The 15,779-nt window shown below is 33.3% G+C and overlaps 1 protein-coding gene across 1 annotated transcript in view; it reads right to left on the bottom strand.

The window, feature by feature from the left end:
* Positions 1-1,297: 1,297 nt before the first annotated feature.
* Positions 1,298-15,779, bottom strand: part of LOC127737129 (slit homolog 2 protein-like) — a 47,609-nt gene continuing 33,127 nt past the window's right edge. The window contains exons 8-12 of the mRNA XM_052247663.1: positions 10,465-10,536; positions 8,378-8,523; positions 4,157-4,330; positions 3,414-3,493; positions 1,298-1,382 (exon numbers count right to left, since the gene is read on the bottom strand). Of these exons, the coding sequence (XP_052103623.1) occupies positions 1,338-1,382; positions 3,414-3,493; positions 4,157-4,330; positions 8,378-8,523; positions 10,465-10,536 (517 nt within the window). The 3' untranslated portion in view covers positions 1,298-1,337. The remainder of the gene's footprint in view (positions 1,383-3,413; positions 3,494-4,156; positions 4,331-8,377; positions 8,524-10,464; positions 10,537-15,779) is intronic.

Here is a 15,779-nt window from a genome sequence, read left to right as displayed (position 1 = left end):
GTAAGTCGATTAATGCATTAAAGTTTCCTCTTCGGCTTTGTTTAGGGTTTCGACACAGTACATGATGTACAGTGGCAAGTAGATTGTACACCTTGCAGGATGATAATTTTAGTTACCATGCCGTCAAATCAAATATTTTTTTTATTATATACATCTAAATATGTGACTTTAGAACAGATTTTTTTCATCGGATCACCTGTGGTTATACAGGGTTAATATCATAATTTACATATACTTCGTCTCAAATTTGGCTCATCAATGTTAGATCTACAAATTTGTGTTATCGAATGTTTGTTCTTCCTTTAGCTTGATTCGAACCCTGAGTCATCGAGGAAACAGCGCCCTAGACCACTCGACCACCTAGGCTATATAAAAACGTGGCTCTCGTTAGTCAAGTAATGCATCACCTCGTTGGTGTTATCCAGGGTTATAACACTGTGCATGCTGTATACTGGCAGGTATATGGTATACCTTGAAGATTAGCGGTTTTATGCCAACCGTAAATGATGATGATTTTACTTACCATGCCGACACATCAAATTTATAGATCTAACATTTAGTGAATAAATTTGAGAAGAAATAAGGTAAATTATGGTATTAGCCATGTATAACCACAGGTTATCCGACGGAGAACGTCTGCCGTAACATTGTCACATATTTAGACGTATATAAGACGGCATGGTAAGTAAAATTATCATTATTTACGACACAAAAACAACAGCAGATCTGCAAGTTATACCATCTACCTGTCACTATACATGATTTTCTGTGTAACAACCCTGTATAACGCCGAAGATAAAAGGAATTACTTGACTAACAAACGCTATATTTTCATATAGCCTAGTTGGTGGAGTGGTCTAGGGCGCTGGATACAGTTCAGACGGTGTTGCCTTGTCTCCGAAACAGGGGTTCGAACCCACTGAGTGAAGAACAAAAATTTGCTTACGCAAATTTGAAGATCTAACATCGTTGGGCTAAATATGAGACGAAGTATATGTAAATTGTGGTGAAAGTCCTGTATAACCACAGGTTATCCGATAGAAAACGTCTGTTGTAAAGCTATATATATCTACATGTAAGTAGCTATGTATCTAACGGAAAGGGTGTTGCTATTCATTCCGGAGCACCTTACCTTAAGGTCGAGTTCGAGTTGTTCAATCTTTAGTTTACTGTTCAGTTTTCTGTGAGTTTCTATTTGTATGTCTTTTATATGATATTTTCTGCTTTATTCGATGTATGTTTTTATTGTTCACTTTCCCATATTTTTATTATTCAATAGAAAGCCAATTTTCTGAAAGGCATTTTTCAATTTTTATTGTCTTAAAATGTAACCTCTATTATCTTGTAGACTGCATCATCGTCCTCTTTATGATGTTAAAATACTGAAACAAATTATTAAAATGAAAATATAATCTTGTTGAGTTAGAATGATAAGTAAATGGAAGTACATCACAACAATTTGCGTTAAATAAGTAACCGATTAAATAAATAAGACGTTAGTATTGATCGTTTGAAACATTGATGTAGAAAATTTGTAAATTTTAATATTGAAAATTAAAAAAAAACTGACTTAAATAAAGGCAACAGTAGTATACCGCTATTCGAAATTCATAAATCGATTGAGAAAAAAACAAATCCGGGTTACAAACTAAAACTGAGGGAAACACATCAAATATAAGAGGAGAACAACGACACAACAGAAACACAACACTAAAATGCAACACACACAGAAACGAACTATGATATAACAATGGCCATTTTCCTGACTTGGTACAGGACATTTTAAAAAACAAATGGTGGGTTGAACTTGGTTTTGTGGCTAGCCAAACCTCCCGCTTTTATGGCAATGTTAAATATAACATTAAAATGACACGAATACATGACAGGACTACAATACAAATCATTGGGAGAACATTTAGGACAGAGACACACACAAATAATAGCTATCAAAAGGTACCAGGCTTGTAATTTAATACGCCAGACGCGCGTTTCGTCTACATAAGAACCATCAGTGACGCTCAGATCAAAAAAGTTCGAAAGCCAAAACAAGTACAAAGTTGAAGAGCATTGAGGACCAAAAGATCCAAAAAGTTGTGCCAAATACGGCTAAGGTTATATGCCTGGGATAAGATAATCCTTAGTATTTAGAATAATTCATACTTTTGCAAACAGTAAATTTATAAAAATGACTATATGATATATATACATGTTAACACCGAAGTGGTTACTATCTACAGAATAAAAACGAATACGTAAAACAACCTAAATCAGCACACAAAAAAGCACAGCCGAACAACGTATTATGTTAGCCAAAGAGATCGACGCACAATGTGACGTCACATATAAATTTCTATAAATTTAAAAAAAAAAGGATTGAGTTCAAGATTAGGTTCGTAATACTGATATAACATGTATTAATAACAATGAAAATTACAATACTTATTAATATACAATTGTGGTAGTAATTAGATAATTAATTATATTATCAAGCTATATCGGTATTTCTTCTAAATCAAAATGTAAACCAAATACATCGTATAAATTTAGTTTACCCAAACTAAAATCTTATAAATGAACTGGGTGATTAATTATCTTTACCGTAACACACGAATAGAACAGAGAAAAAATAAGATTTACCACTAAAAACGATAAGACATTTGAAAAAATCCGATGAGAATAACAAATATAACATCAAAACTAAATACATGGATTTTGGATAGAAAAATACCGTGACACGTCTTATAGCAATGCGAATTCACACTCAGCAAAACAGTCACAATCGGGAATAAGTCACGTTCGGTACTTAAAAGATCAGACGACGTAATGGCAAACCACAACCTAACACGTGGTAAAAATTTCCTTTGTTAGTTTGGACAAAGACACATCGTATGACTCAACTAATTCGTGATGGTGTCCAAAAAATTTACGGGGTGTCATTTTTAAACTGGCCTCCTTTGTTGGAGCAGTTTCTGTGTTAGGAGCACACTCCTGTATATGAAGTCCGTTAAGTGCGAACATCCACGAGCATAACGTGCCAATTGAGATATGTAAACACCATACGAAGGGGCAGCGGGTATGTTACTGCTGAGAAATGGGAAATTGATAATTGATGATTAAAGTCAGGAACATGATGTTCAGTGGTTGTCGTTTGTTGATGTGGTTCATAAGAGTTTCTCGTTTTTTATAAAGATTAGACCGTTGGTTTTCCAGTTTGAATGATTTTACACTAGTCATTTTTGGGGGCCCTTTATGGCTTGCTTTTTGGTGTAAGCCAGGCTCCGTGTTGAAGACCGTACTTTGACCTATAATGGTATACGTTTACAAATTGTGACTTGGGTGGAGAGTTTTCTCAGTGGCACTCATACCACATCTTCTTATATCTATTAAACATATGAAGCAAAATCATTACTTACATTTTCATCAGTGAATAAAAACTTCACAGCTGGTATTATGGTTTTATCTGCATTTTGTGAGTATAAGACTACCAAATGTCCTGTAAAATTGGAAAAAGTAAATTTATAATAAATTTAAGAATTAGGTAGAGTGTGTTTTTTTTTCAAAGAGAAACACTTAAAAATACAAAATACGAATTATGGCATATGATTTTTGAAACATTTATTCAATGGAGTAAATTATAATGATACTGTATATATAAAAGAAAATGTGTAATTTTATCAATGAATGCTAACTCTAACATTTGCCACTTTTAATCAATGTTCTCTTTTTTTGTGTTAGGGTATAGAAACATATAGAGTATATTGCAATACTAATTATATAATCCAGAATGTCCAGTATTTTAAGCGTTTTATCTCATCGTCCTTAAAGGGCAATGTGTTCTAATTTCTTCACTTGCATACATTATATTTCAATAATAAAATAGAGAATGAAAATGGGGAATGTGATAAAGAGGCAACACCCGACCAAAGAGTTAAAAATAAACATCCGAAGAATACAATATTATGTACTATATTATCTATTTTATTATATATCATTTATCAAATTTGTAAAAATGAAATGCTCAGTGACTTTAAAATGAAAATGGATGACTAATCAGATAAAGATAAAGATGCATTACTTAATTAAGGATTAAAAGAGAACATTAGTTTAAACCCTTGAATTTCATCAAATAATTTGAAACATATATGGTAAAGCATACCTTTCTTCATTCCGATTTTCGGTATTGTTATTTCATAGTTGTTTTTTACCGTCATCATAGGAAAGTCTTTTTTAATAATGAAAGTTGTATCGTCGGCCTTCTTGAATGCCAACTTTCCATATGAAATAAAAACGGATTCCTCATAGTTATCGATTCTGACTGCAGAGCAGGGGACTGCAACAGTAAAAAGAATAATTTATTTGATGTTTATACATAAGTTTAATGCTATATAAAATTCTAGTGTGGTGAAAAATATTTAATGACTTCATTTCTATAATATTCTGCGACAAGTTCCAATCATAATTGATTTGTTTGGCAAGGAAATTAGATTAAGTGATCCGTAAAACAATTGTGAAACGCACACGTTCACAAAATTATTTCTGGGCAGTGGCTCTTGAAACTTGATGTGTGAAATCTTAAGTATCAAGGATTGAAAAAAAAAATTTGAAGCCTCTCCAAGAACTGAAAGGAGGCCATCTAGATTTCTCAATATCCATGTAGTCTGAAAAAGTTAGTTTTGGAATATGCTGGGGTCTTCTACTTATAAAATAAAGTTTGAACCCGATGCATCATACATTTACTTATACAATGTCATGCAGTACTGCAAATGAACAACCGTATAAAATTAGTACGAGAAGCATTAATTTCTTATAATTACATTTTGTACATTAGTATGCTGAGACCACGAAAAAAAGTTTTATCGAGTTTATCTTTTATTTCCCTGCGCACTGTTTTGTGGAAGCACGTGTCATCAAGAATGTAACATTCATTTTAATATGAATGTTAATGTTTGAATGACACCCCATTGCTGTTAGCCATATACTAATGGATGCTCGTGAAACATGCATGTATTGTAATTATTCTATTCTAGTGTATGTAATATTTATCCCATGAGGACGTGGTGTTTCAGTGTAAGATCAGTCCGATGGCCGGAGGCCGGAGGATGATCTTACAGCGACACACCAACTCCGAGTGGGATAACTATTTTACATCCCAGCTCTTCTAGACTATATGCAAACACATTTACGCTTCAAAACATCTAGTTGAGATACAGTGTTTGAATATGTTAAGATTTATAGTGAGTTTGTGTTCAGTCGTCCTGGTGTAGGGGTATGAATCGTGCCTTCATATGCTAAAAGTCTTGAGTTCGATTTCCCGCATAGACTCTGGAAATTAAGTGAATTTTTTCTACATAAACTTGTTAAAAGTTAGTCTTTATTCCGCATAAATAAGTTGTTTTGTGTGTTCGACATTTCCCCCAAAATGTCAACAGAATAAAAGAAAGCATGCAGAACAAAGAAATTCAATATAGGGTGATCTGATAGGGGTGATCCGACTCAAATCAGCCCTGTTCGAACAAGAGGTTGGGATGTAGTGGTACAGAAATTCGCACCAATTTATCAAACAGAGATTTATTCGGGCTTATGTTCCGTCCATACTACTAATACACCGGAAATAATATGCAAAATAAAACACTTTAAAACACTTTACCGATCGCGACTTTATCAATTTTAAATAAAAAAAAGTGAAGCAATTTTAACTTTTCATTTTTTTAACTTACCATAGACAAGTAAGGAAGCAAATAACAATACGATCGTGATCATCTTAACTTTCGAACTGCCGAAGGCTTGGTCAGTCTTGTTGTATAGTAGAAGTATAATTTATACACTGGCAGTTTTGATATAATTAAGTAGAATTATTATCAATTTCAAATTATCATGATTATACTTAATTATATTTAATCTTAGTCACTTTTGCAGTGAAATGTCAATCGACAACTTAGAATAAATGTAACTTTATTTAAGCACTGTTATGTAGGTATCATTACTTGCTAGGTGCGTAGGACTGGAAAGGATTATCAATATGCCTTACCGTTTTTTTAAATCAAAATTTCGTTATTTCCTCCCTAGATATTTTTTTGTAAATATAATTCAGAAAAGACCTACGCTACTTCCTGTCTGTCTGCCTATTTTTTTATTTATTTTTTTTTTTCATTCTAGAAAATAACCCGGAGAAACGCATGTATGAAGAATATTCAGTTTATTTCATTACAGCAGAGAACTACGACATCAGTAATTGCTGATAGGTGGTTGCTGAAAAAGTGGAGACGATATAATTTCTGCTTACTTGTTTTCGATTTTATTAAATTAACACGTTTTCAGCCCAAGGTATAGATTGTGAGAAGCGTAATAGACTGAACGAAATTTACCAGTGACATATGATTTCCATACTGCTTCTGTTACACATTCGATGATTGTTGACAAAAAAATGGTCCGAATAACTGTTTGATGCAATGTAGAATATGATTTCACATTTTGTTTTTCTTTAAAAGGATAAGTACCGAAAATTTTAATAATTTAACAAAAACTATATATCAAATCAATATACAAACACATACCTATCAATGGTAAACTGTTTTTAAAAAATAAAGCCCAAAGTTGGTTAAATCAGGATATATACAATTTTAAATTGGGGTTGTAAATTTTACAGACACATACATAAAAAAACCCACAAAAAAGCATTTACATCGCAGTGTTTGATAAAGATAACAGTAGACAATAATATGGTTTTTTTTAAAACTGACACTACCTTGTTCAATCAATGCTACAATTATGAATATCTGTGTGTGGAAAACCTCTTTCAATGGCTGTCATTTTGTGAATTTGGTTTTTCTTTAAAATCATGCGCAATTTAAAACAAAACCACAGAATAAAGATTTGCTTAACATTCTATCTACAATTTGAAACAAATTATATTTTCATAGACATCCTCTCAAATTATTGATTAAAATATATTTTTATGATAAATATATCTAAGTATATGAACCATGGATAATATGATATTAAATATGAAAATAATCATCAGCACAAAATTACATGACCTTTAAATCTAATCAGTTTTAATAAATGAAGCAATTATTTCATATTCCATATTTGAGTTAATTTCTGCGGTGCATATTTGAAATAAGCATTGCAAGGGGTTATGTCAATATGTAAGTGTTAAGTTTTCGCGGTAGTCATCTTACTAAAACAAAACTGATCTATCTTATGATAGACATTAATATTTCAGGCATAAATGAAATGCATACATAATCGTATGTGTTCAAAGAGACCTTGAAACGAAGATAACCGCAGTTGCGAGTTCAATAGCATGCCGGTGCCTTTTACAGCTTACTGTACATTATGGATTTCACTCATTGTCGAATGTCGCTCTGTGACTTGGTGGGTAGTTTTCTAATGGGAACCATGCCACATCACCTTTATGTTTATCTTAGTTTAAGTTGTTTGCACCTGTCCTAAGTCAGGAACCTGTTGTTCAGTGGTTGTCGTTTGTTGATGTGGTTCATAAGTGTTTCTCGTTTCTCGTTTTTTATATATACTAGACCGTTGGTTTTCCTGTTTGAATGGTTTTACGCTAGTCATATTTGATGCCTGCCCTTTATAACTTGCTGTTCGGTGTGAGCCACGGCTCCGTGTTGAAGGCCATACTTTGACCTATAATGGTTTATTTTTAACAAATTGGGACTTGGATGGAGGGTTGTCTCATTGGCATTCATACCACATCTTTTAATATCTATTAAACTGTATTCCCCAAAACCCCACAACTGAGTTTTTTTTTAATATTGCTTGAGTATATTTAGAAGTTTTAGTTTCTCTCAAATAAATCATAAAATATCCGAAGATTGCCAGTACGGCTAAGGATATTTATGCCTTTTGGTAGAAACACCTTTTGATATTATACTATCAGATCCTGCTCCACACATGGCACCCGTCGTGTTGCTCATGTTAGTACAAACCCGGTTATTAGTCTAATTTGGTAGGTCACATTCGGGGAAAACGTGACATGATTGTAGTTTCGACATTTAGAACATATCCGCGATCATCTGTGAAACGGATATTCCATAAAGTTCAAACAACTCGTGATGGCGTCCGTAAAATTTTCGAAGGGATGATTTCAACTTCCCCGCTTGGAACTCTTGGTTTAATAGCTTCCTTGTAAGCAGCAACTCTCAAGACATCAAGTAAATCATGATAGGAAATTTCAAAACGTTCACATTCTTCACTTTTTCCTCCCTCATTCCCATACTGATGACCCTTATTTTTGCGACACTTGACACAAACAAGAAGTGGACTTAGCGACTGTTTTGTCCGGATTAGACTCAATAGCGATAATTTGTATTGTAAACAGTCAAAATTGTCCATGTAATAAAGCAATACTTACTGGTACATTTATCAAAATCACTTGATTGCAGACTTGACATCGGAATATTATATCGATCCAAACAGGTTTGACTTCCAGAAAACGATTTTGATCTAATCCAGGACCAAAACGGAAAGTTTTTACAATCACAGACTAGTTCCACATCCCTTTTTGTGCATGAAAAATAATAAAAATGAAAAAAGTCATTCTTGTCTACTGAAGTTTTCTAATGTTTTTGCATGTTTGTTTAGATATGACAATACACAACCAATATAAATCTCAGAAAAGACAGAGACACCACCTGAATATATAGCTTGAGTAGTGCAAACTTACTTTAGCATTAGAATGATACCAAATACTCTAAATGAAAACTATAATGATCACATGTGGTAAAATGTGGTCCTCCTTTGATATCTTTTAACGCATAGCATATAAGTTCCTTTGAGATATCAGGCTTATTTTTTGGAAGGCAAGAAGTCCTTTTTTGTGGACACAAAACACATCAGTGGTGCCCTTATCGCATCAGTTGGAAGCCCACATAAAAAATAAAGTTAAAGAACATTAAAAACCAAAATTTCGAAACGTTGTGTAAATACAGCTAAGGGGAATATGTGCCGGGTGATAGAAGAAATTAAGTGTTTAGCTATTTAGTAATTAATCTATTATATGACTTAAATCAAGTGTCAAAAAAGTTACTTCGGGAACACTGGTAACATATATATATATATATATATATATATATATATAACACAGTATGCTCACTTTCATCAAATTGAGTGAGAAACAAGTTAACCATTTACTCACTTAAGAAAGGGTCGGTATATGCCTAAAAAACGAACATAACTGAAGAGACATTAATTGTCGAAATGCGCATCTAGTACAGTACAATTACTAACATTGATGCTATTAAAGTCATGACTAGTTTGTTCCGGGCATTGCAAAAATAGTGTTTGTTTTTATGAAATCTACCATGAAGTGTAGCCAACATTATTAGAGTGTAAGACGGCATGATGTAATATCATCAGGTTCAGTTACTTTTCGATAAATGCGAGCAATCGTTGATACGCTGTACATTTTGTTGTTAACTTTATATTGTACACAAATGATAGAGAACGTACCAAGGGAACAATCGAAAAATCATGCATCCAATAAAAAACAGCATGGCCAAAAAGAATAACAAAACATTGGAAAAAAGCATCTGCGTCATTTTGTCTTTCATTGATAATTTTCTTATTGGCAATCAGACTTTGTAACAACTGAACAACACGAACCGCACTCAGAACCGGACCCAAAATTCTCCGGATTGGTCAGTTATTATTAATACCTAATCATATTTTATCATTATCTAATTGAATTAACCCAAAATATGTGTCGTCATTACACAAGTTAGTGTTACATGACACAATGTATAACAATTCTAACGAGAAAACAAACGGCCTGATATATGTACAAATAAAATTGATTTTATTTTCAATTATTTAATGCATACCTACAGATAAATGGCTTTCCAATAATATTTATATACGGTATTGATTTATTATTTGTGGAATGTCATACGGTTACCTACTGGTGTTTACATCCTTGTCCGTTGGTTTTGTAGGATAATTGTTGCATTTGCAATTGTACCATACAGAACTCCCATTTTTAATACAGTTTGAACAGATACGAAACGGGCCATCATATTTGGTTTTGAGTAAAATGAAAGGTAAGTTAGGGTAATGGTTTACGAAAATTATAGAGATTTTACACATGATAATGTATTACAAACTATGAGATCATCCACGGATTTTTATAGGGTTCGTGTTGCTCTGTCTTTAGTTTTCTATGTTATATTTTGTACAATGTTGTTTGTCTTTTCCTCATTTTCATTTTTTGCCATTGTGATGTGAGTTCGTTTTGTTTTCGAATTATCAGTTTGATAGTCTCGTGTTTATCTTTCGCCTCTTTTTTTTTATAGTTGTATTATATATCTATTATACAATGTATAAAGAATGAAAAAGCTTCATCCAACCAAATGTGTGTGAACCTTTCACAAGCGAGAGGTTTAAATAATTTATACTATCACAAGTATCTGTCATTATACATGTATAGTTATTATGTGTACTCACAGATGCCATAAAGTGTTGAGATGTTTAAAAGTGTCAACGTTAACGAATTTCAAATGGCTTCCTCCCAAAAATCTGCAAAATATATACAACTTGTTACTGCTATTACCTAACCTTTTCCGGTTTCGTGCGTTCAATGTGATAATGTTACAAGCCAGAAAGTAAAATCAAGCTGTTTGATTTTTTTTAAGTGTTAACTACAAAGGAGAAGGTCCGGTAAGGGATAATTTTGGCCTATAATTCGAAGCACATCTGATGACAGATTTTTGGTAGTTTTTAAACACTAAAGTGTCTACACCAGTCAATTTAATAATTTAATGTTAAATATTTGAACTGATTTTGTCAATAAAGACGCTCAAATTCAAGCTTAGATATGAAAAATCTATCAAGTTTTAGTATTTCATGTAGATGACATGTTTAAGCCTTGTTAATTTGTATACACTGTTTTGTGGAATCCGGCCAATATAGATCTTATTTTTAAAACTAATCTAGGTGTTTTTATGTTGACCACCCAACGTTTGCCTTTTGTGTAGTGTGGTTGATGATGGTCTTGGATTCCTTAGAAACCTGTTCGTGCATTTTTCATTTCTATTCAATGCAAAATAATTATCTAATATACCTGGAACGATCTCATTTCATAATGGATTTTTTTTTTGCTTCCTTATTGTAGCTCATTCTTATTAACCCGGTGTAGGTCTTTAAGTTGAGGTTGAATTTACGAAAAATTAATTGGGCATGACAAAATAAGTCCACATCTAATTTACTTATAGTGGCCGTTATTGATTGGAAATTCATGTCGTTTTGTTTTTGGCATTCGTCTACTTAGGAGAAAAAAGAGGGAGGGGGTAATAGCCTAATTTGCAATTTTGATCATGATTCAACTTTATTCTAGTACGACATACGTTTTACCTCTAGCCAACGCTCTTATTAAAATGTCACTCTATAATTTTTATCATTTGCTTCAGGTCTATTCACTTTGCATCTCGTCGTGAATATGCATGACATATTTCCCATTGAACATTAAGGGAGCAATCAATTAATCAGCTTTATTTAGTGATGTATAATCATTAGTCGTCTGGTGATAATTGTCTTAAACAGTTTTCTAATTATTATTAATTTGATTTTTTAAGCTTAAATTTTAGCATTTCTTTCCTAATTTTTCTCTTTACATTTATTTTTTTTAGCATTAAATACGGTAGTCCACATCAGAGGTTACATTGTATCCTACCCAGCCAACTTAGGAGGAGGGGAGTAGAATAGAAACATATCTTCATTGAGAGGTAATAACTCATATATGGAAGACCCCCAAGGGTGACTGGGGAATAGAAGTATGGTCACCAATGGTCTTCCTCCGACCGGCAGCAAAACCCTCGTCAAAGTGGGGCGTCTGTTTGGTTGTGCGGGATGTTCAAATTTACAGCCACGTCCGGTTAGAATGTGGACGTTAAATCCGATGTTTCGTGTAGAGAGAGTGCCACGCTCTTTGCACGTTAAGAACCGTTGCAACAACTCTTTGAGGGGTCCGTAGGTGACCTGTTGCAAGGCTAAATTTCTGCCCCTGTCCAATATACCCTCATTTTCCGTGGCAGTCTAAATTTAACCGACCATAATCCCGGACGCCACTGTTATAGAACCTACCTATTGTGTTTATTGTTAATTTGTTCTCGTCCTGAATATGCATGAAATATTTGCCACTGGACGGTAAGCAGCCAACAATCAATCAATCAATCAATCAATCAATCAATCATATATGGAAGCGTACAACGACGGCAGTCTTGTCAAGGTGACGAAACTTGCTGTGTCAAGTTTTTATATATCTGGTATAGTTGTCATACAAGCAAAAATCGACAAAAAAAAATGCTGGCAACAATTTATATAAAGATTCTACTTATTTTGACCGTTTTGTTTATTTTTCAGATATTATCTTATTGATCGGTTTTGTTATCTTAAGTTTTTTTTCATCTACAATTGTCCTTGCAAAATGCGCAAAAATGTGTTAACATCAGCCATGAGACTTATTTGAAGATTAAGCTGACCTTTGTTGTTGTTTAGAGATTTCAATTATTTAACTTGTGCTTAAAAATGTATGCCAATCTCAAAGAGTAATTCATATGATTTTTTAACGTATAGATAGCGTGAAATTCTCACTACACCAGGCATCCGATATACGACATTTCTATTTCGACCGGACGAAGCTGTCTATTTATACATCCGAACAGTCAAACGGATGCACCCTTGTATACTATCGGACGGGAGAAGTCCAGAGATATCAATATGTCTATCCCCAAGTCATTGGTTTTTAATGAAAATAGGTAAAGGTATACATTAATGCGACAGCAACCCAAAAGACACAGACAAATGAAAACATTAACAGTCAACATAGTCTTTTGTAATAGAAAGATGCCTATACAGAATGATAAAGCTCAAAACCGCCAAAAACACTAAACAATATGGAGTTAATATTATAATATTAACCGTCAAAGATTTTCCAACATGCAAAAGTGTTTGGTTGAAAAATACCACCTGCCCTTGTTTAATTTTGATCGGTGGAAATAAAGAAGGTGTTACATAAACTAGTAGAAGAAAAACACTTATCTGTACAGTAACGGTAAAAAAAGGATGATAGTGGATGACATCCAGCGGCGAATAAAATGCATATTCAGGACGAAATCCATCATGTAAATATAATATGAAAATTAACCCTGCTTTGTACTAGACCGACACGCTGAGCCGGATTTTTAACGTGTTAGTTCACAAGCTAACAGTTCGCATAAAGGAAAGTTACCCTACCCGGACACATTTCTGACTCCGAGCTGACTTACTCTTAAATGCCGCGTGTTTAGCGTTGAAACACCAAATACCAATTGTAACGACTTTATTTGACCCGGTCGAGATTCGAACCAACGACCTCCCGCTCTCTTGGCAAACACACTCCAACGAGACCAACCAGGAGAGCGGTTGTGAAAAATAGCATACCAAAAACTTAAACACAATAAACAAAACAGTTTCTCAGAATTATCACAGATACTTAAGAGAGCTAAAAGTATCTAACCTAAAGTTGTTAATGTCGATGACCGACTTTCAGAGTGGATTTCAAAGATCAAAGCTCGCTTCAAATTTAAAACTCTTGCACAAATTATTTGAAGGGTCTGGATGTGGACAGCTGTCCTGATTCAAAATATTCTCATTTTCCAGTGGTATTCCAATTTCACGTCCAACCTCACTGTCGACCTTTTATTGTAAGACCTACCTATGGTATTAAAATGTATGTATTCTCGTCATGAACATGCATGAAATATTTACTACTGGACGTAAAGCATTCAACAATCAATCAACTTCATAAATTATTCCATGTACAAAGTACACGAAGACAAACTCTTGTAAAATGCTATAATGTAAAATTTCCATTTAAATCACTCAATAATAGTGCAAAAATGTTTATAATAGAAATACAAATGATATGGGGTATCCATCCATGACAAAAATGGTCTCTGTTTTTGTGTTTGTTATATTTTTGCAATTTACTACATTACCTGATAACTGAACTCTTTCTTTTCTTTTCTTCAACTTATATTTAACTTAAATAATAATTCTTACTATGGTTATCATCTACTGTTTTATTACGATTTAAATTTATTATATATGATTATGTCAGGCGATTATAAAACTAAAAAAGGTATAAATTTGTTTTTTTCTTCAAGGCGTGTATGCTTCAGTTAGACGTGAAATGGGAATGACGGACGACTAAAACAAGTGTTTGCTTTCATATAATACATTTTATTTCAATTTCTATGTATATCTCATGTTTACACGTTTCGATTGAGCCACTCATAACCTTAAAAATTGATGAAAAGATGTTACATTTAGGCTATTTAATACGATTTTATCCATTGAAGTTTACAGGCATATTTTTTTTTATATTTAAAATACACAAACGAATTAAGATTTTTTTATTAATTCGCCTGAACAGACAATAGTAATTATTTTGCATTTGTATGTAACATAGTGTAGGAAAATCCCAGAATCAAAAGCAAAATGAACATTTACCTGAATATTGTGAAGGACCTTATGCATCTAGGTCTGTTCGATTAGATGTTGTGAAACAAGTTGCTTAAATGATTAATTGTTGGAAGAGTTTACTTACTGTTTTCATATGGTCTGGTCTTGACGAATCTATCTCATGATTACTGACAGATTTAAAAACATCAAATATATATAACCAGAAATTTTTGTGCAGAACATTCAGTGGTGAGTTATAAATGAGTCTGTATAGAGTTTTGATTTACTCTTTTATAAAATTAAAAAATCGTTATTTTGAAAAGTTTGAATATAAATTTAGTCCCTAGATTTATAAAACTATCGGTCCGTTTCCAATGCAGTTGGGTAACTGTTATTTGTATATATCAGTCCGAGTACTGTTTAACTAAGTTGAATATATTTAAATTTAGACTTGCCAATTCAGGGGAATTAGGCTTCTGCACCTGGTTTTTTTGTGTCCTTTTCTTATGATTTTGACGGTCTGTAAGTCAATAAAAGTTAAATGATAAAGTTAATATTGACATTAAAAGACTTCCTCACAAAAAGGGCTGTGCAAATTAACTCGCCGTTCGGTCTCTGGAATCTCAACATCCCTTTTTGTTCGAAGGTCAATACTATCAATATTAACTTATCATTGAACTTTTACATTTACAAAACTGTGTAATTAGACATTTGTATTTGGCAAAACCTCTTCAACTCTGTACTTGATATGGCATTATAACTCTTTTTATTCCAGCTTCACTGATGTATGAATGGCCATTCGGTTCACAATGCAATTTTTTACATGTTCGCTAGAGAAACGCGTTGCAATTTGTTCATCTACTCTAGAGCAACCAGTTGCTGTTGGTTCGCACATCCTAGTACAATGCGTAACAGTAAGTGTACAATAGAGCAACGCATAACAGTAAGTTCACGTATTATAGAGTAACGTATTACACATTTTTCGCGTACTCTGCAGCAATGTGTTGATGCTGAAAAGAGGAAAAAGTTCGTGTTCCTGTAGGGAACCTGTTTCATAGGAAACCCTGTCACCCCTATTACGGAATAAACAACCAATAATTTGATGCATAATTGGCCGATCAAATTCAAATTATAATTTTGTCAAAATGGCGTCAGAGGACAGGCCAGCATTTTTACATTATAAACGTAAGGATATTGTTTATACGGAGCACAACTTCAAACGTACAATACCTGCAAAATGTTGCTCTATGTAATGCGAAGGAACTGTAACGCGTTTCTCTAGGTTATGTGAATTAACTGGTACGTGTGCTGAGGGGTAA

The sequence above is a fragment of the Mytilus californianus genome, unplaced genomic scaffold, assembly GCF_021869535.1.
Source record: "Mytilus californianus isolate M0D057914Y unplaced genomic scaffold, xbMytCali1.0.p SCAF_4, whole genome shotgun sequence".
Classification (NCBI taxonomy): Eukaryota; Metazoa; Mollusca; class Bivalvia; order Mytilida; family Mytilidae; genus Mytilus; species Mytilus californianus.
The sequence above is the reverse complement of the archived record's forward strand: the minus strand, read 5'-3'. Positions and strand labels throughout refer to the sequence as shown.